The sequence below is a fragment of the Anarhichas minor genome, unplaced genomic scaffold, assembly GCF_050575085.1.
Source record: "Anarhichas minor isolate MPS153535 unplaced genomic scaffold, ASM5057508v1 ptg000063l, whole genome shotgun sequence".
Lineage (NCBI taxonomy): Eukaryota > Metazoa > Chordata > Actinopteri > Perciformes > Anarhichadidae > Anarhichas > Anarhichas minor.
The window spans coordinates 970164-996552 of NW_027466509.1; the positions used below are offsets into that span (position 1 = coordinate 970164).

General features: G+C 46.1%; 1 protein-coding gene across 1 annotated transcript; it reads right to left on the reverse strand.

Annotated features, from left to right (window-relative positions):
• Positions 1-2938: 2938 nt before the first annotated feature.
• On the reverse strand, positions 2939-24128 carry nelfb (negative elongation factor complex member B). The gene is made up of 13 exons (XM_076078158.1): positions 23883-24128; positions 19471-19631; positions 19292-19391; positions 7198-7428; positions 6906-7091; positions 6687-6799; positions 6504-6606; positions 6054-6149; positions 5826-5968; positions 5151-5257; positions 4878-5019; positions 4601-4709; positions 2939-3397 (listed from the first exon to the last, which is right to left on the reverse strand). Exons 1-13 carry the CDS (start codon positions 23982-23984, stop codon positions 3239-3241), a joined length of 1752 nt encoding a protein of 583 aa, XP_075934273.1. The 5' UTR covers positions 23985-24128; the 3' UTR covers positions 2939-3238.
• Between the last annotated feature and the right edge of the window lie 2261 nt (positions 24129-26389).

Here is a 26389-nt window from a genome sequence, read left to right on the forward strand (position 1 = left end):
CTGGCAATGGAGCCCTGCAATCGTCCCTACCCTGCATGTAAGAACCCGCTTAGGATGGGTGTAAATGGACCACTCAACCCATCTTCAGCTGTGGTTGAATGTGGACGGCCAGTGGCATAAGTACACCACAATTTAATTGATTAACTGGAAAACCTTCCTGTAAACCATCACGATTTCCCAGAAAGAGACTATGAAGGAAACAGAATGAAAGATGCAAACTCTTCAGCACTAGAGAACATCAGAGACTGTTTTCTGCAGACGAATGCAGTCTAAAGTAGGAGAGCAAAGATCTTCAATAGGACCGTGTGATGCCGGATTTGTCAGTTTTCACTTCAGTTGGCGTGGACTATTTTGGACCTTTTGGAATAACGCGAGGTTGGACCAATTCTAAGAAAGGTCAAATTTCCACATGCCTCCATCGTTAGGTGGCAAGTAGTTTGGACACTAACTCCTGCATCAATGCAATACCATATTCCATATTCTACATTCAATATTCTGATTTTAATATGTCCTACTGTGTTATTTTATTGTATATATTGTGCATTTTTTAATACTTAATATTTTTGGTTACTCTGTTACTTTGTATGTCTTGCTGCTGTAACATACAAATTTTGCCCTGGGGATGAATAAAGTATACATCTATCCATCTATACGCAGATTTCCATGTCGTAGAGGTACTGTAAAAACCATCAGATCAAGGTAAAAATTGTATTGCTGCACAAAAAGAGCTTAAATGATCATTGAAATAACTAAATCATGATCAAATCAATTGGAATCTCATCCAATAAGGATTTGGGAGGCTATTTAACCCGTTAGCAGGCGCTCACCACAGAGCCAGGACAGACTCACAAAGTCTGAACTCTGTGGAAAGAGAAGAAGTTCTGAATGATGACGCCTGGAAAAACAGCCTAATGTGAGTTGGAAGCTATAATGAATGATAGAACTATCACAACTAAAACAAATGACTTGAATGATGTGGAACCTTTAACACCTTATCATCTGCTTCTACTCAAAACCAACCCTGTCATACCTTCTGGAGGGTCCATGAAAGAGGACCTGTTCTCTAACAGGAAACCAGTACACTATCTCTTCTGGAGGAGTTGGGTTCGAGCAGCTAATTCAATGACAAGCATAATATGTATGGTAGATTGATTGTACATTCTTATAACTCAATTTAAAAAAGTGTATCAGGTGTCTGAGCATGCATGAGTTCATATTCATTACATATTCATCTCCCAGTCTGCTCCACTGCTCACCTGCTGCCTCCCAGCCTCTACTTCACTCTGCTTGCCGGCCAATCCCACCTCATCAGTTCACCCCACTCACCTGTGCTCACAACTGCAACCCACCTCCAATCAAGGCAGTACTTCAGCCTCTCCTGCTCAGTCACGCGTTGCCACATTGTTCTTTGCCATCTCTCTCCAGGCTCCTCAGCAGTCATCCTGGGACTGATTTCCTGTTGCTAACCCCGCCTGCCTTCGACTTTCCTGCTTCGTAGCGATCCCAGAAAAATCGCCTCAGACTTCTGTCCCCGATCACGATTTCCACCTCAGCGTTCCAGGTTTCGGTCTGCTTCTCCTCTTTCGCTGCAACGTCGCCACAGTGAGTTTTCCAGTCGACTTACCTGGTTTCTGTGGCTCAGAGACTTTCACCGTTTTGCCACTATCCTGACTGTGTGTGTCCTGTGAACATTTATCTGCCGGCTTCCTGAACCTTTGCTGGCCCTGACTTACTCTCCACCTTCTCCCCACTGGTCTGTCTGCTTCTACTAATTGCTTACCTGGTTCCAGACCTGCTGCTTTCTCAAACACATCTCCTGCCCGCTCCTTACCGCACTAAGGAGCAGGTTTCCTTGAGTAAGGAACTATTTTCCTTACTCAAAAGACAAAAGCCAACATCAACTTGTAATTAAGTTATTAGTGAATACAACAAGGACATGTCAAAATGAAATATTTCCCACCTGGTGTCCTTGCTCACCTGGGAGGTTGACGAGAGAGTCAAGGCCGACCTGGGGGACCAGCCCAGCAACTGTCCTTGATTGCCTTTTCGTCCCTTCAACTTTGAGTTGGTTGTCCTCCTGTGGGCTCACAGCTCCAGGCTCATTTGTCACCCCAGGATCCAGCGTACCAAGGAGGTCCTGCAGCAGAGGTTCTGGTGGGCCGCCTTGGAGGGAGACAGCTGGAAGTTTGAGAACGCCTGTTCTCAAACTTCAAAAGTATTTTAGTGAGTGATTGTCATAGATTCTAAAGTGTGGAGGATGAGCAGCGTTCTTCCAAAAGATTCAATTGTTATTTAATGCTGTGCAGAGCCCGTCAGTGTTCCTTGTTCACACTACACACTGTACAGTAGCTGCCATGCATCACCTAATGGACTACAGACACCAGACCCTTCAAGGTTCAAGTCACTGGATTTGTACGCAGGTGTGCAGTAAATCTTTTGAGTTTGGCCCAGCTCCAATAAAGCACTGACCTGTCACTGAACATCTGGTGTTCGAGTGCTTTGAATGGTCAGAAGACGACAGTAGGCTGTGTGTAGTTTAATGAGTCTATCCTGCAGCTACACACACTTCTGGTTCAAATGAGCAGTTCTCATTAAAATTGTTCATCCTGTTGACTTGTTCCATGGTTTTATTCATTACTACACCTAAAGTGAGGTTTCCTGTCATCTTCTATATACTGTTCATACAGACCATAACTTAGTGTGGATCTATGGACGCTGGTTGCATTAGATTAATTTAGATATGAGCACTTCAGTGTTAAAGTTGTCTTCAGTATGTAGAGCCCAGTAGGACACACTGCCTACATGTGTGGCCCATTGAGGTCTATAGAAACCAGACATCATAGTCAAGTGTTCCTCATCAAGTGACTACATCTGTACAGAGGTGCTGCAGTAAGATGGACTGCATCTCGTCACTTGGGCTGGAACACAATGACACCACTTTGTATTTCTAAACAATCATTTATTTACAGGTTTGTTGCACAACGGTCACAATTCACACACTGATTTACATATGAAGTATGAAGAGAATGTATATTCTGCCAATACTGCAAGAACGTTTAGTAAAACATGTCGGAGCTGAAGAGCCTCTCAGACAAACATCTAAAGATAATAAACCTCCATGAACAATCACAGATCAAAGCAGAATGTGAAATGTCTCGTCTCTTTGAACAATGTGAGCCAGCTGGTGGCTGTATTTACAGCCAGTCACTGACGGAGACCTGTGGTGTCCTGCTGGGCCTCAGAGAGGCGTGGCTGGGGTGGAGGCAGCAGTGGGGACAGTCACTGGATGCAGCCCCAGGTCCAGGGATGGAGCTTCATCTGGTGGTGGAGGGCTCTTCTTCTGGGCGTCCAGCTTCTCCGTTAGCTGAGTGTAGAGCTCCTTCACTGGCTCACTGCTCTGTGGTCACCAGACAAAGTGTCAGTACATACATTAAACACTCCGTCCAGACGCTGACATGTGTCCCAAGGGCTGCTCTCAGTCACACAACTGCTCTGTTTTAAAGCTGCAATGTGAAACTTACTGAAGTGACTACGTGGATAGATCATATATCCGTCAGTCTGAGTCCTATGTGTGGATGTCTGAAATTGGCTGAACTTAAGCTGGTGTTTGGGACGTTTCTGGGGACATACTACTTCACTTGATGTTAGATATCAGAGTTTGAGGATAGACAGCTTATCAAGAGGAGGAACTACCGGCTACAGAAGAACAGCTGCGTCCTGTTCACAGCCGTCCTGATCACAGACAGCATGCACATTTACTTAAAGTGAGGCCGTGTCATCAAAAGAAACATTCAATAAAGCATCTTTCATCCCTTCAGGTCTCCTCTCTGGTGGAGTCAGTGGACACATGTAGGAACACATGCGTCTCATGTTTACTGGTTTGAACATCACTTTGATTCTATGATGTCATCTTCATGATACGCATCAATAATGTTCAGTGTCTTTGTTAACGGGAGCATCTACAGGTGAATAGGGTCAACATGTAAAGTAATAGATAATGAGACAACTATAGAGATGTTATGTTGAATATGTAGATGAGATCTTATTCAATGTGTACTTATCAGTGTACATAACAGAAATGTGAACATTGTCACATAACGCCAAGTTCAACATCCTTGTTTCCTTCTGTGGACATGTAGAGTCACAGGTTCTCACAGTCTGTAATCATGCGTCTTTAGATTTGCCTTTGTGTCGCTCCATAAACAGAAGAACAAAGACATGTTTTTAGTAATAAAATGTGTATAAACGAGTCTCTAATAATAACAATCGGAGCCGGTCAGTGGCAACAACAAGCATTCCTACTGGACGCTGCACAATAGACCTTGTAGCTGGTTTAGTGGCCGCTGTTCTGTTATAGACAAGAAGATGCTGGCTTACAATGAATTTTAATATTAGTATCATTTACCACGACATATTTAGCCGTCATGGAATTATTATACACACCATGTCAAACTACGTGAACGTTTTCCTTCATCGTAGGAGTTGACCGATACCAACGAGGGATCAGGACTCACGGTGGGCTGAAGTATACGAGGTCTGTTAAAGCACTACAACCCCGGCTCACTGCTGAGCACAAGCTGGATGTAGAAATGAAGCCAACCTGTTTTGGAGGTTCAAGAGTTTTCACCAAGGTTTCCCGACACGACGGCAGCACTTTGTGATGTAGATGCAGCATCATCCGGAGGGCGTGTCTGTGCACGTTCTCTTTACTGGAACATATTGAGACACAAACAAAATCAATCAGGAGACATGGCGGAGACGTTTGAGTAAAATGTAACGCGAATAATGTGGAAGGGACGGGACCAGCCTGCTGTCTGAAGCTGTGTGTGTGTGTGTGTGTGTCAGTCACACTATCGGCTCTGCTAGAATCAGCTCACCTGGAAAAAGAAGTAAGAAGGAAGCCATCGAAAACTACTGAACAAAAGTCTTCTGATCCGAACTCATCAGACAGCAGGGTGAGGTGTCCGGTCAGCAGGTGCAGGAAGATGTCACCAAAGGCCATGTCATTGTAGGTCTCCACTGGAACAGCAGACAGACAGCTCTTATTCTGACGTGTCGATCCTACACAGTCTACTGCTGACCGTAGTCGTGTCACTTACTGCTCAACGGGTCAAGCTGCTGACCTACACAGTGTTCTGAGCGATACTCACCCAGGGCAGGTAGCAACCTCTGCAGGGCGTTCTTGTTCCTCAGCTTGGCGATGTGGAGGACGTAGTAGAGACCCATTTCACAGGCCACTCTGTTCTCCTGCAGGTACCTGAGGGACAGCAACACGTCTCACTGAGGCACTCTTCATCATTTATCACACAAGAACAGGAGCACTACAAAGAGTGCCTTGACTGTCCAGTCTGTGGTAGTTGTATTCTTGTGTTGTCTCAGTCATGCTGTGATCCAGAGAAGTAGTCTCATGAAGGCTGCTGTTATGCACTCTGGCTGTGAGCATGTTCACGTTACAGCTGTGAAGTCATCAGCACACAGGAACCCCCCGGAGCCGTCTGTGCTCGGTTAGGATGCTTTTATTAATAACTTCAACCCGTCAAGTCAGACAGATGAGTGACTTTGTTGGACTTGAGTAACAGCTGAATAAAAGTCATGTTGTTGCTTTTTGATGTTCACCTGTGATATTTATAATACGAGACGATGGACTGTATTGTCCCAGTTGGGACATTTGTCTTGGACTCAAACGCTGCACACATGACATAGTGTCCTATCGTATAGCAGTACAGCAGTAATGATAATAAACAAACATGTACTGAAGCACTTCACAGGTCGCTCGTCCATCGACCTCTGACCCCACCATGGTGAAGGGGACTGCAGGTCTTTACCTGCTGAAGGCATCCGGCAGGGTGGTGGGGTAAGACAACGAGCTCTTCTCCTCACCGGGGAGCTTGTTTTCTGCAGTGAAGGTGTGATCATCAACAACCACTGACATCATGGCAGGCAGGAAGCGGGTCACCACCTCCAAGTCCTGACAGCAGGCACACAGGAAGATCCATCTATGAGTTTCTGAAGCGATGCAGCACACGTACGCCGCAGGTGAACACTCTACGTACCAAACGAGGCTCTTTAAAGACCTGGCTGTCAATCATGTCCCACGCCCCTTGACCCAGTGACAGCATCCTCAGCAGCAGCATCAGGTCCGGACTGTCCTGTTCAAAAACAGACACAACAGAAGGACTTACAATGGGCTGTGTGTGAGGGAACTCTACCGTGAAAACACAAGGAACTGTGGCGGAGAAACTCTCTGCCTTTCAGCATTCACAGTGGCTGTCATTTAAAGAACTAATAATCCAGAAACATGCACATTAGAGAGGCAGGGACAGTGACCATCAGGCTGGATGAAGCTAAAGGAAGACACAGGGTTGAATAATACCAAAGTCCCCTTTAAGTGCCGACTACGCTTCTAGCTGCATCCCTGTCACCAGTCAGTCAGTAGAACACCATGACACCATCGGCATGGTTGTGCATCATGTCGCCTGTGTCCTCGTGCACAGCATGCTCACCCTGGGTAAAGCGTCCTGACTCAGCAGTTCTTGCAGGTTCCTCATGATACTCAGAACCAGGGTGTTACACGCAAACGGGTCACACAGGATCATGGACAGGTCCCTGGAACGCACAGAAAGATAAATTCAAGCATTGATCCGAGATGAACAGCTCTGTTTATAACCCTTCCCCTCATCCCTTACCCGAGGACTTGCTCTTGTCCTTTCTTCACTCCATCCAGGAAACCTTGCAGCTCTCTGGCTCGCTTGCCGTCCACAAACTTCTCACGGATGCAGGCGTCTAAACACCAAGTGAACTGTCACAGCACACAACAGAGACAGAGGAGAAAGAATGCTAGAACACAGAAAACACAGGGTTTGGGGCTCCTCAGTGGTCTGATGGTGTCCATAAGTGATCCTCACCTTATGGCAGGGGTCCACAGAGCAGATCTCACTGATGTCCAGGTCGTGAAGAGACATCAGCAGCTCTGCTCTCAGCGTGCAGTAGTGGACATTTCGCGTTCGCAGGAAGAGCGTTCTTAAAAACTGCAGCACCATGTCGTACAGCTTCACGTTCTTTCCGATCATCTGCGTCAGCTTTAGGACCACCTGGAACATCAGGAAAGCTTAACAGCGCCATCTCTTCACACAGAGATTCATGCCTCAAAGACTTTGGTTCTTGTTTAAGAGACATCTAATCTGATGACTGACTCACCTCGCCTTGGCGTCGCGCTTTGGGAGAGGGGCTGAAGAAATTGTGCAGGATGGAGAGGTCGCTGCTGAACAGAGCGGCTTCCTTCTCCACAATGTACTGCTTTAGGAGAGGCGACACTTCATCCCCAAACAGAGCCTGGTTGTCCTGCCAGATCTGCCTCTTCACCTCCACCGCACACACCTTGTACAGTTCCTTGTCAGCCATCACCATCTTCAGTTTCTTCTCTGGCACCTGCAGGAGGGAGCATGTGATGAAGATTAAGGGGCACTTCTGCAAAGCCAATTTGAAGATTTTGGCTGAACAACTTGTTTTATACCTAATAAACTTTGATACGGACATTCAAGGTTCCCAGAGGTTCAAAATATAGTCACTGTACAAATCAATGTACGCGTGTTGTTCAACGCCGGGCCTCTAGAACAGCTTCACGTTCTCCAAGTGTGTGGAGGGACGGACATCATTCTTCCAAAACGCATTCCCATTTGGTGTCTGGTGATGTGGTGGAGAGCACCTTATAACAATGACTCAAACTTGTGCTCATTATTTACTTATTGTACTTTACTATTATTGTCTAATGAGGGATGAGGACTAAAACTTTAGACATTTTCCTTTATATTGAAATGAAGACGGCTACAAAATGTACAATAATCACATTCAATAAATTACAGCAATATCGCATAAAAACTAATTTGCTCATGATGAACTAACAATATGAATCATAGACCAATGAATAAATAAGTAGACTGAACTATATCCACATATAAAATAATGATATATATCGATTGTCTATCGACCTAATAATAGATAATGTTGATTACTATTCCTTATGGCATGGGTGAATGAAGGGCCTGTGACGCCGTTAACATCGTCGATAGAACGTCGTTAACATCGTCGACAGAACGGCATTACCAACGTCGATAGAACGCCGTCGACAGAACGCCGTCGATAGAACGCCGTTAACATCGTCGACAGAACGGCATTAACAACGTCGATAGAACGCCATTAACAACGTCTATAGAACGCCGGTAGATAGAACGCCGTTAACGCCGTCGATAGAACGCCGTCGACAGAACGCAGTCGATAGAACGCCTCCTCTTGAGCACGACGCCCCCAAATTTGGGGGCTCTCGGGCTCAGAACCCCTCAAACTCACATGCAGCAAATAGCATGATTATTAGCCAGTAGTGTGGACACGGCCACTTTTTATTTTCGATGAACCAGCAACGTGTGGACAACAACATCATATAAGTCACTTATTATAAACTCCAAAGACAACTATAGGCTACTCATATAAGCACAAAAATATCGTGGCATAAAAGCACCAAATCCTGGCCCGAAATCGGCGCTATGAGTACAGTAAATCAATGTTTGTACCCTCATGCTAACGGCTACCCAGTCATACAATGCATTTATTAGCATTAGCACACGTGGCGGAACACGTAACTAACTTCTGTTTTACGATCCGTAGAAGCACTAAACCGTTGGTGGATGATCAAACGTACCTTCATGCTGAACTTCGCCGACAAAAATCGTGGTTATGCGCCCAAGTTTTCTCAAAATATGGATAATAACGTCGCGGAATTTCCGTTCCAAAGCTGTAGTCATTGCTGCCAACTGCATACTGTTGACTTCCGACTTGTTTCCAGAATAAGAGCGGTCAAGGGGGCTTGGGCGAGTGGTCAGACTGCCTGCGACCGGAAATTTCCGCCGGGGTACACGCCTCACTTCTGGCAACTTTATTCTATGAAATCTGTTGACGATCACCACCAAATTTGGCATGAGTCTTCCTAAGACGATGACGCGTCTAAAGAGGGGTTGTTTTTGGAAATCGACCGAGGATAGGCTGAGATCCAGCCACACACACACACATGCAATGAGAAAATCCTACAGATGACAGCCAAAACTGGCTCTGATGATGTTATGAATATGAATATGATTCCTATTATCTGTATTTGGATGTATTGAATCATATGAGTGATAAAGAAAGTGAAATATATAGTTATATAGTGTATAAAAGTACAATGTAAGAGCTGCAACAGCTGGTTCGAAAATGATGCCTCGCCTGACTAAAACCTCTTATTCTTAACTTTATTCCACTTTATTCCACTTTAACCTTTTTTTAATAACTACTGATCAGTTATGCTATGACTTGGGAAAGAATCAGGGAGCTAGCTGCATTATTTCAATAACCTTTTATCACTGAAAGTGCATTTTTCCCAGGCGAGGCTGAATATTTTCACTTTCAGCTGTGTTATGTCTTATTCTCTATATTAACCAGCAACATATTCACAATATGACCAATGTAAACTATGTCACAGGTGTTGTGATCTGATTATATCAACAAAAATTATTAAAATCGACCTTGTAGTTACAGAGCTATGGTCAGTTTTGTAGGGCTATGCTTTTTCGCTCAGAGACCTCAAAAACGGCTCCGAGATTAAGAGGTTAACGTCAGAACGAATGACAGAACGGCGTCGATAGATCGCCGTCGTCGATAGAACGCCGTCGATAGAACGCCGTTAACATCGTCGACAGAACGCCATTAACAACGTCGATAGAACGCCGTCGATAGAACGCCGTTAACATCGCCGACAGAACGGCATTAACGTCGATAGAACGCCATTAACGTCGATACAACGCCATTAACAACGTCGATAGAACGCCATTAACAACGTCGATAGAACGCCGGTAGATAGAACGCCGTTAACGCCGTCGACGCCGTCGATAGAACGCCGTCGATAGAACGCCGTTAACATCGTCGACAGAACGCCATTAACGTCGATAGAACGCCGTCGATAGAAGCCGTTAACATCGTCGACAGAACGCCATTAACAACGTCGATAGAAAGACGGCGATAGAACGCCGTTGATAGATCGCCGTCGATAGATCGCCGTTAACATCATCGACAGAACGCCATTAACAACGTCAGAACGAATGACAGAACGCCGTCGACAGAACGCCGTCGACGCCGTCGACAGAACGCCGTCGACGCCGTCGACAGAACGCCGTCGACGCCGTCGACAGAACGCCGTCGACGCCGTCGACAGAACGCCGTCGACGCCGTCGACAGAACGCCGTCGATAGAACGCCGTTAACATCGTCGACAGAACGCCATTAACAACGTCGACAGAACGCCATTAACAACGTCGATAGAACGACGGCGATAGAACGACGGCGATAGAACGCCGTCGATAGAACGCCGTCGACAGAACGGCGTTAACATCGCCGACAGAACGCCATTAACAACGTCGATAGAACGCCATTAACAACGTCGATAGAACGCCATTAACAACGTCGATAGAACGCCGGTAGATAGAACGCCGTTAACGCCGTCGACGCCGTCGATAGAACGCCGTCGATAGAACGCCGTTAACATCGTCGACAGAACGCCATTAACAACGTCGATAGAAAGACGGCGATAGAACGCCATCGATACAACGCCGTTAACATCGTCGACAGAACGCCATTAACAACGTCGATAGAACGACGGCGCTAGAACGCCGTCGATAGATCGCCGGCGACGCCGTCGATAGATCGCCGTCGATAGAAAGACGGCGATCGAACGCCGTCGATAGAACGCCGTCGATAGAACGCCGTCGATAGAACGCCGTTAACATCGTCGACAGAACGCCATTAACAACGTCGATAGAACGACGGCGATAGAACGACGATAGAACGCCGTCGATAGAACGCCGTCGATAGAACGCCGTCGATAGAACGGCGTTAACATCGTCGACAGAACGCCATTAACAACGTCGATAGAACGACGGCGATAGAACGCCATCGATAGAACGCCGTTAACATCGTCGACAGAACGGCATTACCAACGTCGATAGAAGGCCGTCGAAAGAACGCCGTCGATAGAACGCCGTTAACATCGTCGACAGAACGGCATTAACAACGTCGATAGAACGCCATTAACAACGTCTATAGAACGCCGGTAGATAGAACGCCGTCGACAGAACGCCGTCGATAGAACGCCGTTAATATCGTCGACAGAACGCCATTAACAACGTCGATAGAACGACGGCGATAGAACGCCATCGATAGAAGCCGTTAACATCGTCGACAGAACGCCATTAACAACGTCGATAGAAAGACGGCGATACAACGCCGTCGATAGATCGCCGTCGACGCCGTCGATAGAACGCCGTCGACGCCGTCGATAGAACGCCGTCGACGCCGTCGATAGAACGCCGTTAACATCGTCGACAGAACGCCATTAACGTCAGAACGAATGACAGAACGGCGTCGATAGATCGCCGTCGACGCCGTCGATAGAACGCCGTCGATAGAACGCCGTCGACAGAACGCCGTCGATAGAACGCCGTTAACATCGTCGACAGAACGCCATTAACAACGTCGATAGAACGCCGTCGATAGAACGCCGTCGATAGAACGCCGTCGATAGAACGCCGTCGATAGAACGCCGTCGATAGAACGCCGTTAACATCGCCTACAGAACGGCATTAACGTCGATAGAACGCCATTAACGTCGATACAACGCCATTAACAACGTCGATAGAACGCCATTAACAACGTCGATAGAACGCCGGTAGATAGAACGCCGTTAACGCCGTCGACGCCGTCGATAGAACGCCGTCGATAGAACGCCGTCGATAGAACGCCGTTAACATCGTCGACAGAACGCCATTAACAACGTCGATAGAACGCCGTCGATAGAAGCCGTTAACATCGTCGACAGAACGCCATTAACAACGTCGATAGAAAGATGGCGATAGAACGCCGTTGATAGATCGCCGTCGATAGATTGCCGTCGATAGATTGCCGTCGATAGATCACCGTTAACATCGTCGACAGAACGCCATTAACAACGTTAGAACGAATGACAGAACGGCGTCGACAGAACGCCGTCGACGCCGTCGACAGAACGCCGTCGACGCCGTCGACAGAACGCCGTCGACGCCGTCGACAGAACGCCGTCGACGCCGTCGACAGAACGCCGTCGACGCCGTCGACAGAACGCCGTCGACGCCGTCGACAGAACGCCGTCGACGCCGTCGACAGAACGCCGTCGACAGAACGCCATTAGCAACGTCGATAGAACGCCGTCGACAGAACGGCGTCGACGCCGTCGACAGAACGCCGGTAGATAGAACGCCGTTAACGCCGTCGATAGAACGCCGTCGATAGAACGCCGTTAACATCGGCGACAGAACGGCATTAACAACGTCGATAGAAAGACGTCGATAGAACGCCGTCGACAGAACGCCGTCGACGCCGTCTACAGAACGCCGTCGACAGAACGCCGTCGACACCGTCGACAGAACGCCGTCGACAGAACGCCATCGACAGAACGCCATTAACGTCGATAGAACGCCGGCGATAGAACGCCGTCGATAGATCGCCGTCGTCGATAGAACGCCGTCGATGGAACGCCGTTAACATCGTCGACAGAACGCCATTAACAACGTCGATAGAACGACGGCGATTGAACGCCGTCGACAGAACGCCGTTAACATCGCCGACAGAACGCCATTAACAACGTCGATAGAACGCCATTAACAACGTCGATAGAACGCCATTAACAACGTCGATAGAACGCCGGTAGATAGAACGCCGTTAACTCCGTCGACGCCGTCGATAGAACGCCGTTAACATCGTCGACAGAACGCCGTTAACAACGTCGATAGAACGACGGCGATAGAACGCCGTTAACATCGTCGACAGAACGCCATTAACAACGTCGATAGAACGACGGCGATAGAACGCCGTCGATAGAAGCCGTTAACATCGTCGACAGAACGCCATTAACAACGTCGATAGAAAGACGGCGATAGAACGCCATCGATAGAAAGACGGCGATAGAACGCCGTCGACAGAACGCCGTCGATAGAACGCCGTCGATAGAACGCCATTAACGTCGATACAACGCCATTAACAACGTCGATAGAACGCCATTAACAACGTCGATAGAACGCCGGTAGATAGAATGCCGTTAACGCCGTCGATAGAACGGCGTCGATAGAACGCCGTCGATAGAACGCCGTTAACATCGGCGACAGAACGGCATTAACAACGTCGATAGAAAGACGTCGATAGAAAGACGGCGATAGCACGCCGTCGACAGAACGCCGTCGACGCCGTCTATAGAACGCCGTTAACATCGTCGACAGAACGCCATTAACAACGTCGATAGAACAACGGCGATAGAACGCTATCGATAGAAGCCGTTAACATCGTCGACAGAACGCCATTAACGTCGATAGAAAGACGGCGATAGAACGCCGTCGATAGATCGCCGTCGACGCCGTCGATAGATCGGCGTTAACATCGTCGACAAAACGCCATTAACGTCGATAGAACGCCATTAACGTCGATACAACGCCATTAACAACGTCGATAGCACGCCATTAACAACGTCGATAGAACGCCATTAACAACGTCGATAGAACGCCATTAACAACGTCGATAGAACGCCGGTAGATAGAACGCCGTTAACGCCGTCGACGCCGTCGATAGAACGCCGTTAACATCGTCGACAGAACGCCATTAACAACGTCGACAGAACGCCGGTAGACAGAACGCCGTCGATAGAACGCCGTCGATAGAACGCCATTAACAACGTCGATAGAACGCCATTAACAACGTCGATAGAACGCCGGTAGACAGAACGCCGTTAACGCCGTCGATAGAACGCCATTAACAACGTCGATAGAAAGACGGCGATAGAACGCCATCGATAGAACGCCATCGATAGAACGCCGTCGATAGAACGCCATTAACGTCGATACAACGCCATTAACAACGTCGATAGAACGCCATTAACAACGTCGATAGAACGCCGGTAGATAGAACGCCGTCGATAGATCGCCGTCGATAGAACGCCGTCGATAGAAGACGTTAACATCGTCGACAGAACGCCATTAACAACGTCGATAGAAAGACGGCGATAGAACGCCATCGATAGAACGCCATCGATAGAACGCCGTCGATAGAACGCTATTAACGTCGAAACAACGCCATTAACAACGTCGATAGAACGCCATTAACAACGTCGATAGAACGCCGGTAGATAGAACGCCGTTAACGCCGTCGATAGAACGCCGTTAACATCGTCGACAGAACGCCATTAACAACGTCGATAGAACGCCATCGATAGAACGCCGTTAACATCGTCGACAGAACGCCATTAACAACATCGATAGAACGCCGTCGATAGAACGCCGTCGATAGAACGCCGTCGATAGATCGCCGTCGATAGAACGCCGTTAACATCGTCGACAAAACGCCATTAACGTCGATAGAACGCCATTAACGTCGATACAACGCCATTAACAACGTCGATAGAACGCCATTAACAACGTCGATAGAACGACGGCGATAGAACGCCATCGATAGAACGCCGTTAACATCGTCGACAGAATGCCATTAACAACGTCGATAGAACGCCATTAACAACGTCGATAGAACGCCATTAACAACGTCGGTAGATAGAACGCCGTTAACGCCGTCGACGCCGTCGATAGAACACCGTTAACATCGTCGACAGAACGCCATTAACAACGTCGATAGAAAGACGGCGATAGAACGCCGTCGATAGATCGCCGTCGACGCCGTCGATAGATCGGCGTTAACATCGTCGACAAAACGCCATTAACGTCGATAGAACGCCATTAACGTCGATACAACGCCATTAACAACGTCGATAGCACGCCATTAACAACGTCGATAGAACGCCATTAACAACGTCGATAGAACGCCATTAACAACGTCGATAGAACGCCGGTAGATAGAACGCCGTTAACGCCGTCGACGCCGTCGATAGAACGCCGTTAACATCGTCGACAGAACGCCATTAACAACGTCGACAGAACGCCGGTAGACAGAACGCCGTCGATAGAACGCCGTCGATAGAACGCCATTAACAACGTCGATAGAACGCCATTAACAACGTCGATAGAACGCCGGTAGACAGAACGCCGTTAACGCCGTCGATAGAACGCCATTAACAACGTCGATAGAAAGACGGCGATAGAACGCCATCGATAGAACGCCATCGATAGAACGCCGTCGATAGAACGCCATTAACGTCGATACAACGCCATTAACAACGTCGATAGAACGCCATTAACAACGTCGATAGAACGCCGGTAGATAGAACGCCGTCGATAGAACGCCGTCGATAGAAGACGTTAACATCGTCGACAGAACGCCATTAACAACGTCGATAGAAAGACGGCGATAGAACGCCATCGATAGAACGCCATCGATAGAACGCCGTCGATGGAACGCCGTTAACATCGTCGACAGAACGCCATTAACAACGTCGATAGAACGACGGCGATTGAACGCCGTCGATAGAACGCCGTCGACAGAACGCCGTTAACATCGCCGACAGAACGCCATTAACAATGTCGATAGAACGCCATTAACAACGTCGATAGAACGCCATTAACAACGTCGATAGAACGCCGGTAGATAGAACGCCGTTAACTCCGTCGACGCCGTCGATAGAACGCCGTTAACATCGTCGACAGAACGCCGTTAACAACGTCGATAGAAAGACGGCGATTGAACGCCATCGATAGAACGCCGTTAACATCGTCGACATAACGCCATTAACAACGTCGATAGAACGACGGCGATAGAACGCCGTTAACATCGTCGACAGAACGCCATTAACAACGTCGATAGAACGACGGCGATAGAACGCCGTCGATAGAAGCCGTTAACATCGTCGACAGAACGCCATTAACAACGTCGATAGAAAGACGGCGATAGAACGCCATCGATAGAAAGACGGCGATAGAACGCCGTCGACAGAACGCCGTCGATAGAACGCCGTCGATAGAACGCCATTAACGTCGATACAACGCCATTAACAACGTCGATAGAACGCCATTAACAACGTCGATAGAACGCCGGTAGACAGAACGCCGTTAACGCCGTCGATAGAACGCCATTAACAACGTCGATAGAAAGACGGCGATAGAACGCCGTCGATAGAAGCCGTTAACATCGTCGACAGAACGCCATTAACAACGTCGATAGAAAGACGGCGATAGAACGCCATCGATAGAAAGACGGCGATAGAACGCCGTCGACAGAACGCCGTCGATAGAACGCCGTCGATAGAACGCCATTAACGTCGATACAACGCCATTAACAACGTCGATAGAACGCCATTAACAACGTCGATAGAACGCCGGTAGACAGAACGCCGTTAACGCCGTCGATAGAACGCCATTAACAACGTCGATAGAAAGACGGCGATAGAACGCCATCGATAGAACGCCATCGATAGAACGCCGTCGATAGAACGCCATTAACGTCGATACAACGCCATTAACAACGTCGATAGAACGCCATTAACAACGTCGATAGAACGCCGGTAGATAGAACGCCGTCGATAGATCGCCGTCGATAGAACGCCGTCGATAGAAGACGTTAACATCGTCGACAGAACGCCATTAACAACGTCGATAGAAAGACGGCGATAGAACGCCATCGATAGAACGCCATCGATAGAACGCCGTCGATAGAACGCTATTAACGTCGAAACAACGCCATTAACAACGTCGATAGAACGCCATTAACAACGTCGATAGAACGCCGGTAGATAGAACGCCGTTAACGCCGTCGATAGAACGCCGTTAACATCGTCGACAGAACGCCATTAACAACGTCGATAGAACGCCATCGATAGAACGCCGTTAACATCGTCGACAGAACGCCATTAACAACATCGATAGAACGCCGTCGATAGAACGCCGTCGATAGAACGCCGTCGATAGATCGCCGTCGATAGAACGCCGTTAACATCGTCGACAAAACGCCATTAACGTCGATAGAACGCCATTAACGTCGATACAACGCCATTAACAACGTCGATAGAACGCCATTAACAACGTCGATAGAACGACGGCGATAGAACGCCATCGATAGAACGCCGTTAACATCGTCGACAGAATGCCATTAACAACGTCGATAGAACGCCATTAACAACGTCGGTAGATAGAACGCCGTTAACGCCGTCGACGCCGTCGATAGAACACCGTTAACATCGTCGACAGAACGCCATTAACAACGTCGATAGAACGCCGGTAGATAGAACGCCGTCGATAGATCGCCGTCGATAGAACGCCGTCGATAGAAGACGTTAACATCGTCGACAGAACGCCATTAACAACGTCGATAGAAAGACGGCGATAGAACGCCATCGATAGAACGCCATCGATAGAACGCCGTCGATAGAACGCTATTAACGTCGAAACAACGCCATTAACAACGTCGATAGAACGCCATTAACAACGTCGATAGAACGCCGGTAGATAGAACGCCGTTAACGCCGTCGATAGAACGCCGTTAACATCGTCGACAGAACGCCATTAACAACGTCGATAGAACGCCATCGATAGAACGCCGTTAACATCGTCGACAGAACGCCATTAACAACATCGATAGAACGCCGTCGATAGAACGCCGTCGATAGAACGCCGTCGATAGATCGCCGTCGATAGAACGCCGTTAACATCGTCGACAAAACGCCATTAACGTCGATAGAACGCCATTAACGTCGATACAACGCCATTAACAACGTCGATAGAACGCCATTAACAACGTCGATAGAACGACGGCGATAGAACGCCATCGATAGAACGCCGTTAACATCGTCGACAGAATGCCATTAACAACGTCGATAGAACGCCATTAACAACGTCGGTAGATAGAACGCCGTTAACGCCGTCGACGCCGTCGATAGAACACCGTTAACATCGTCGACAGAACGCCATTAACAACGTCGATAGAAAGACGGCGATAGAACGCCGTCGACAGATCGCCGGCGACGCCGTCGACAGATCGCCGGCGACGCCGTCGACAGATCGCCGTCGACAGATCGCCGTCGACAGATCGCCGGCGACAGATCGCCGGCGACAGATCGCCGGCGACAGATCGCCGGCGACGCCGTCGACAGATCGCCGGCGACAGATCGCCGGCGACGCCGTCGACAGATCGCCGGCGACAGATCGCCGGCGACGCCGTCGACAGATCGCCGGCGACAGATCGCCGGCGACGCCGGCGACAGATCGCCGGCGACAGATCGCCGGCGACGCCGTCGACAGATCGCCGGCGACGCCGTCGACAGATCGCCGGCGACGCCGTCGACAGATCGCCGGCGACGCCGTCGACAGATCGCCGTCGACAGATCGCCGGCGACGCCGTCGACAGATCGCCGGCGACGCCGTCGACAGATCGCCGGCGACGCCGTCGACAGATCGCCGGCGACGCCGTCGACAGATCGCCGGCGACGCCGTCGACAGATCGCCGGCGACGCCGTCGACAGATCGCCGTCGACAGATCGCCGGCGACGCCGTCGACAGATCGCCGTCGGCGCCGTCGACAGATCGCCGTCGGCGCCGTCGACAGATCGCCGTCGGCGCCGTCGACAGATCGCCGTCGGCGCCGTCGACAGATCGCCGTCGGCACCGTCGACAGATCGCCGTCGGCACCGTCGACAGATCGCCGTCGGCACCGTCGACAGATCGCCGTCGGCACCGTCGACAGATCGCCGTCGACAGAACGCCTTCGACGCCGTCGACAGAACGCCGTCGACAGAACGCCGTTAACATGGTCCCTGGTCACCAAAGCAACCTCAGGCTGACGCTCCCTGCCCCATTCAGAGAACCACCAGTGGCCGGTTGCACCTGCAGGACGTACGCCCGGTCTTAAACTTAGCCGGCTGGAACTCTACACATTAGCAAGTTGCTAGGCGACAGCCATCGCTGCGTGGGCAGTCACATGAAAGTGTGTGGCTAAAACCGGGAGTAGTAAGGCTAGTGCAACCAACGTTAACAAAGACCGACTTAGCAGTTAGGACCGGGCTTAGTGAAGACCAGTTGGTGCAACCCGCACAAGGTTAGACCTGCATCCCGTCGGTCTGAATGGGGTATCATATATTCTAAACGTACTGTACTCTGTGACTGTAATACACGTTATTAATGCTACAATACACAGTACAATACACTGAGTCCGTGGCCCCAGCACTGCTGATTAAATGTCAATATTGCTCACACCTTGGATATATCACTATTTCTTTGCTTTAACAGGAAAGCAATGGCCCTGAAGACACTTACCTTGGGTAGATGCTTCAGCACCTGCATTACCACTGGCTGAATGGACGGCATTTTGACAAGGGGAAAGCTCTTCTCCAGCAGCTCCTCAAGCTTCCCATATCTGTAGGAAAACAGAGCACAATAGCATCCAAGCTGGCTCCTTCAAAACATGACTCAACGTTCAGAGTTCAATGACACACCTGTCATCGTCCTTGCACTCTGCAATGGTGGCGACTCGCTCCATCAGCTTTTCCCGAAGCTCGTCAAAGACGGACTGGTGGAACTCCAGCCGAGGGGTTCCGTGTAGATCAAGGAAGGGAAGAGCAGACTGGAGGGTTGGCAGCAGGATGCCATTTTCCATCTGCAGTCATGTAACGCATCAGGGATTAGTTGTAACTGGGGCTGGTCAGAGCCAGCTGAATAAATGTTTCCTTGCTTACGTGCAATGGCTGATATCAACTAGACAACACAACTTAAGACATTTGACACACCATGGAAATGGCTTAGAGTAATTTGGCATATAAAAAGGGACCATATGGTTTCTAGTCTTCTGACCACTCAAACAGCTTTAACACTACATGTCATCATTCACCCATTCATACACTGATGACAGGAGCTACCATGCAAGGTCCCATCAGTACTATCCAACTATTCATACCCGGCAGGAACAGCCTGCGGACACATTTTATTTACTATCAGAAGCCTGTCCAGAGGCAGAATTCTGTCTTCTGTGGCTCAGTGGAGAGCACGGCCGTCATTCAATCAGAGGGTCGGCGGTTCGATCCCCGACTAGTCGCATGTCGATGTGTCCTTGAGCAAGACACTTAACCCCAAAATGTCTCCCGTAGCTGTGCCTACCGTGTGATAGAATCTGAATTGTAAGTCGCTTTGGATAAAAGCGTCTGCTAAATGACCGTAATGTAATGTTTGCGTGGTGTCATATTAGCATATTTAATACGCAAAGAGGAAGAGAAGGCAAAACCTAAAGACTTCTCCTACAGAAGGTTATTACAGTGTCTGATCTCCACCTGTGTTCACTCATGTGTGTGAGTGTGTGCACATCTGCGTTTGGCTTGGTTGGTTATTGGTTAGTCAGACTGGCTACGGTGGCTAAGCTAACAAAAGCCTTTTCAGTTTAGGCTAATGTTGGGGCTAATGTTGGGGCTAATGTTGGGGCTAATGTTGGGGCTAATGTTGGGGCTAATGTTGGGGCTAATGTTGGGGCTAATATCAGTTTCAGAGTACATCAGCATACGAAATCACATCACCATCATTTCTAAACTGCGGTCAAGTCAGCAGACACTCAGATCTCTGTGGTCAACTCAGCAGACACTTAAATTGTAGTGCATCTATACGCTGAAACTTACGGTAAACGCAACCAAACGGCACAGGACGGGAGCGAGCGAAAGATTTTGCAAAGTTAGCGGAAAGATTAACGTTAAAACTTCCGGTTTTCTACAGACGAACATCCGGTTTTCAAAATAAGATGCAAAGTATACATATTGCATAATGAAATTAGATTAAATGAATTATATTCACATTAAGTATAAAACATGCTACAGACGAACATCCGGTTTTCAAAATAAGATGCCAACAAAGTATACATATTGCATAATGAAATTAGATTAAATGAATTATATTCACATTAAGTATAAAACATGCTACCTGCATCTCCTGAGTTAAAGGGAAAATACACCTAAATTGTGCGTAAAGTGTCTTTATTCTTTGATTTGAGGGTTGCTGGAAGTTAATAATACCTGACTGACGGTCAAAGGTGATATAAAAATGTTTTTCTCAATAATTCCACACAACGACTAATGCATATATGTTCAGGACAAAAATGGGTAATATCACAATATTTAAGGTGCTACAAAAATATTTTTCTCAATAATTCCAGACAATGACTGACATGTATGTGTTGAGGACATCGTTGACTCCACCCATACTGAATATTAGACATTTTTACTGTACCAATTAGGAAATATTTCAAATTAAAACTCATACATTTGAATCGAGAAAATATCTAATAAATGAATATTTGAAGTGTAATAAAAACAGTTTTCTCAATAAGTCCAGACAATGACTGATATACATGTGTTGAGGACGTCGTTGACTCCACCCACACTGAAAATTAGACATTTTTACTGTCCCAATTAAGAGATATTTCAAATTAAAACTCATACATTTGAACCGAGAAAATGTATAATAACTGAATATTTGAAGTGTAATAAAAAGTTTTTTCTCAATAAGTCCAGACAATGACTGACATGTATGTGTTGAGGACATCGTTGACTCCACCCACACTGAAAATTAGACATTTTTACTGTCCCAATTAAGAGATATTTCAAATTAAAACTCATACATTTGAACCGAGAAAAAGTATAATAAATGGATATTTGAAGTGTAATAAAAAGTTTTTTCTCAATAAGTCCAGACAATGACTGATATACATGTGTTGAGGACGTCGTTGACTCCACCCACACTGAAAATTAGACATTTTTACTGTCCCAATTAGGAGATATTTCAAAGTAAAAGTCATACATTTGAACTGAGAAAATATCTAATAAATGGATATTTGAAGTGTAATAAAAACTATTTTCTCAATAAGTCCAGACAATGACTGACATGTATATGTTGAGGACATCGTTGACTCCACCCACACTGAAAATTAGACATTTTTACTGTCCCAATTAAGAGATATTTCAAATTAAAACTCATACATTTGAACCGAGAAAAAGTATAATAAATGGATATTTGAAGTGAAAAAACTTTTTATTACACTTCTAATTTTCAGTGTGGGTGGAGTCAACGACGTCCTCAACACATGTATATCAGTCATTGTCTGGACTTATTGAGAAAAAACTTTTTATTACACTTCAAATATCCATTTATTATACTTTTTCTCGGTTCAAATGTATGAGTTTTAATTTGAAATATCTCCTAATTGGGACAGTAAAAATGTCTAATTTTCAGTGTGGGTGGAGTCAACGATGTCCTCAACATATACATGTCAGTCATTGCCTGGACTTATTGAGAAAATAGTTTTTATTACACTTCAAACATCCATTTATTAGATATTTTCTCAATTCAAATGTATGAGTTTTAATTTGAAATATCTCTTAATTGGGACAGTAAAAATGTCTAATTTTCAGTGTGGGTGGAGTCAACGACGTCCACAACACATGTATATCAGTCATTGTCTGGACTTATTGAGAAAACTGTTTTTATTACACTTCAAATATCCATTTATTAGATATTTTCTCGATTCAAATGTATGAGTTTTAATTTGAAATATTTCCTAATTGGTACAGTAAAAATGTCTAATATTCAGTATGGGTGGAGTCAACGATGTCCTCAACACATACATGTCAGTCATTGTCTGGAATTATTGAGAAAAATATTTTTGTAGCACCTTAAATATTGTGATATTACCCATTTTTGTCCTGAACATATATGCATTAGTCGTGTGGAATTATTGAGAAAAACATTTTTATAGCACCGTAAACATTTAAAAAATGTGCCATTTGAAGATACAAATTCAGTTCAGAGTTGTTGCTTCATAAAATATCTTAATTGACCGTCAGTCAGGTATTATTAACTTCCAGCAACCCTCAAATCAAAGAATAAAGACACTTTACGCACAATTTAGGTGTATTTTCTCTTTAACTCAGGAGATGCAGGTAGCATGTTTTATACTGTGAATATAATTCATTTAATCTCATTTCATTATGCAATATGTATACTTTGTTATCTTATTTTGAAAACCGGATGTTCGTCTGTAGAAAACCGGAAGTCGTCTCACGTTAATCTTTCCGCTAACTTTGCAAATTTCTTCGCTCGCTCCCGATCTGTGCCGTTTACCGTAAGTTTCAGCGTATATGTGCACTACAATTTAAGTGTCTGCTGAGTTGACCACGGAGATCTGAGTGTCTGCTGACTTGACCGCAGTATTTCTAAAGCCTTGCATGTAGCCCAACAAGGGAAGAGAAGATAGATAGAAGACGCTGTGTTTCGCTACTTTGTCAATAAAGATAATACACACTGATCGTGAAACGAACTCATTTGCATGTCATTTGCATATGCATAATGAGGCAGTCCCGGTGTGCCGGTCTTGAGCATAGCGCTCCAGGGATCGGTACACTGCTCCATCGGTGCAGCCGGGCTCTACATATGGAGTGAGTCTTGATTGAGAGGTTTAAACTGTGATTAGTTCAGCGGAACGTCCAACAGTGCTAACCCTAGACTAACCTTCTGTTTGTATTGTTAAGTGTGAAGAAGAGCTTTTCTCAAGTTAATTTCAGCTCGTTCCAGCCTGCTTTTATTGTGAAGCTCTTGACATTGAAACAGGAAGCAGTTCCTGTTTCAATCTAAGCTTCTACTTTCTTTGACCAATGACTTCTGATTTATTTTCTTCTTATTCAACAGCTGCTCGGAGGATCTCTCAGAGGAGCGTTTCGTTCTCCATCCACTAAACTAAAGAGGCTTTCTACAAGATAAAAGCATGAACGGCTATTCCAAAATACAGAGTTACCATTAGTCCTCTCACACATCCGACTGGTAACGTTACGACATGACCACACAGCGTGGTCCTGGAGAACCCGGGTACCGTTACCTGGAACTGGTCGATGGCTTTCAGCGGCTCCGTGCAGTTGGTGAGCGTCTCTTTCAGGTCCTCTCCGTTGGAGATCCCCAGCTCAGGCAGCCCCGCGAACATTCTGCTCCTTTATCATCGACTTCAAGAGCTACGTGGGGCTTAAATATTCCACCGTGTGGCTGTTTAGCCGAAGAGATCCCGCTTGCTACACAACACTCCAACACATCACGCTCTCTATGCAGTCAAAGGAAACTTCCGGTGTTGTAACTGTGTAAACAGTCCGTCAGAAACACCAGCGACGGATCTTCTTCTTTCTTCTTGTTTGAGGTTTACTGGCGGTTGGCAAACAATGAATTGGTGCATTACCGCCACCTACTGGTCTGGAGTGTGGATCAGGATGTCTAGTACTTATATACAAATTAAGAGAAACAAAACAAAACAACGGGCTCATGTTTTCTTAATAATATGAATGAATCTAAGATATTTAAATAGTACTTGATGACACTCACTGTTTGAGTTATTTTGCAGAATATCCATCCTCCTGAGACACAGGAGAAAAAAAAGTGTTTTAATTATTCATTTTTTAAATAAATGAAGTGTTGGGGTGGTAAAAACATATTGCAAAGATGTTTTTTTAAATGTAACTTTATTAAAATGTTACAACATGTGCACTGTAGTGTACAACAGGATTTCAGATTTTGCTCCAGTTTTCAATTTCAGTGAGCACATCATTCATCATTATGGAGAATAGTAATGGACTGACTATACTACCTTGAGGTGTTCCATTTTCAATACCAACCTTTCCAGAATAGCTCTTTCCTACTCTGACTTCTATACATCTTTTTAATAAAAAATCCTTTATCCATCTATACATTCGCCCCTTAATACCCAACTTGCAGAGTCTAATTAGTAACCCTTCTCTCCACATCACATCATATGCTTTCTCTATGTCAAAGAAGACAGACACCACACTTCCCTTGTTTACCTGCTTTCATAATTTCATGTTCTAAACTTAAAGCTGGATCTAAAGGACTTCTCCCTTTTCTGAATCCACTCTGGTATTTGGATATATATCCTTTACTTTCTACATAATATATTAATCTTTCATTTATCATTTTCTCCATTATTTTGCAGATATTTGATGAGCTATTGATCTATAGTTCCTGGGTTCGTACAATCTTTACCGGGTTTGCGTATCAGGACTATAATTGCCTCCTTCCAGCTTTGAGGCAATTTCCCACCCTCCCAAACTTTATTATATAATTTGCGTAATATATCCTCAGAAGAGTCACTTAGATTGTTTAACATGATATAATAAATCTGATCCTTGCCTGGTGCCGACGTTTTGGTTTTCTTGAGACATCGGCTGAGTTCTGTTTTTGTAAAAGGCTTGTTGAGCAGATCATTAGTATCTTCCTCTTGCTGTAATAAATGTTCATTCTCCACTATTGTAGCTTCCCTTCCTTTTACCTTCTTCACTAATATTATCTGAACTATGTATTTTAACAAAGGTTTTTCTTTCTCTGCATCTCTCACTGCTGCTGTTTCACCATCATTGAGGACTGGATACACAAACTCTCTTTTAATCCCGTTCATTCTGTTCATCATGTTCCACACCGTATCCATTGTTCTCTCTCTTCCTATTGAGTTACAAAATGTCCTCCAACATTCCTTCTTTGTATTTGTATGATCCTCCTTACATTTGCTTGCAACTTTTTATAATCAGTAAGATTCTGAAAACTATGATTCTTTTTAATACTTTGAAAGCTTTATTCCGAGATTTAATTGCTTCATCACATTCCTTAGTCCACCAAGGAACCATCTTCTTCTCATGCTCACCTCCCTTCTTCTGCACGGACTCCTCTACAGCCTCTAACAGCTTCACAAATAGAATCATTTCTACATCTGCACTAATACACACTTTCTCCATCTCTTGATCACTAACCCTTCTACATTCATCCCAGTCAGCACTGCTGAAAGACCATTTCTGTAGTCCTTCTGTCTCATTATTGGATGATGGTCACTTCCTGCTGTTGTTCCTCTTATTACCTCCCAGGAGCTAACTCCTGCCAATGACTCAGATACTAAAGTAAGGTCTATTACCGGCTCTGTCCCTGTTCTGATGTCACATCTTGTTCCAGTTCCATTATGTAAGCAAACTAGGTTTTTTATCTCCATTAATTCTTCTATCATTCCATTGTCATCGTTACTATTACCCCATAATGAGCTATGAGCATTAAAATCTCCACAACATATCACTATCCCTTCTAACTACAGCTAATTCATCCAGTCATCTGATTGAACGTTTCTTACATATAGTTTACAATTCTAATCGTTCCTTATCCAAACTTCAATCATCACATATTCCAGCTCTGTTCCTTTCTCCAAAATTTTAAACTGTATTCCTTGTTTTATAAATATTATACACTCCCCCCCCCCCCCCCCCCTCTATCTCTGTGAATACTATCATATCCTTTAATAACTAAGTCTAATGCTGCTTTAAGCCATGTTTCCTGAACACATAT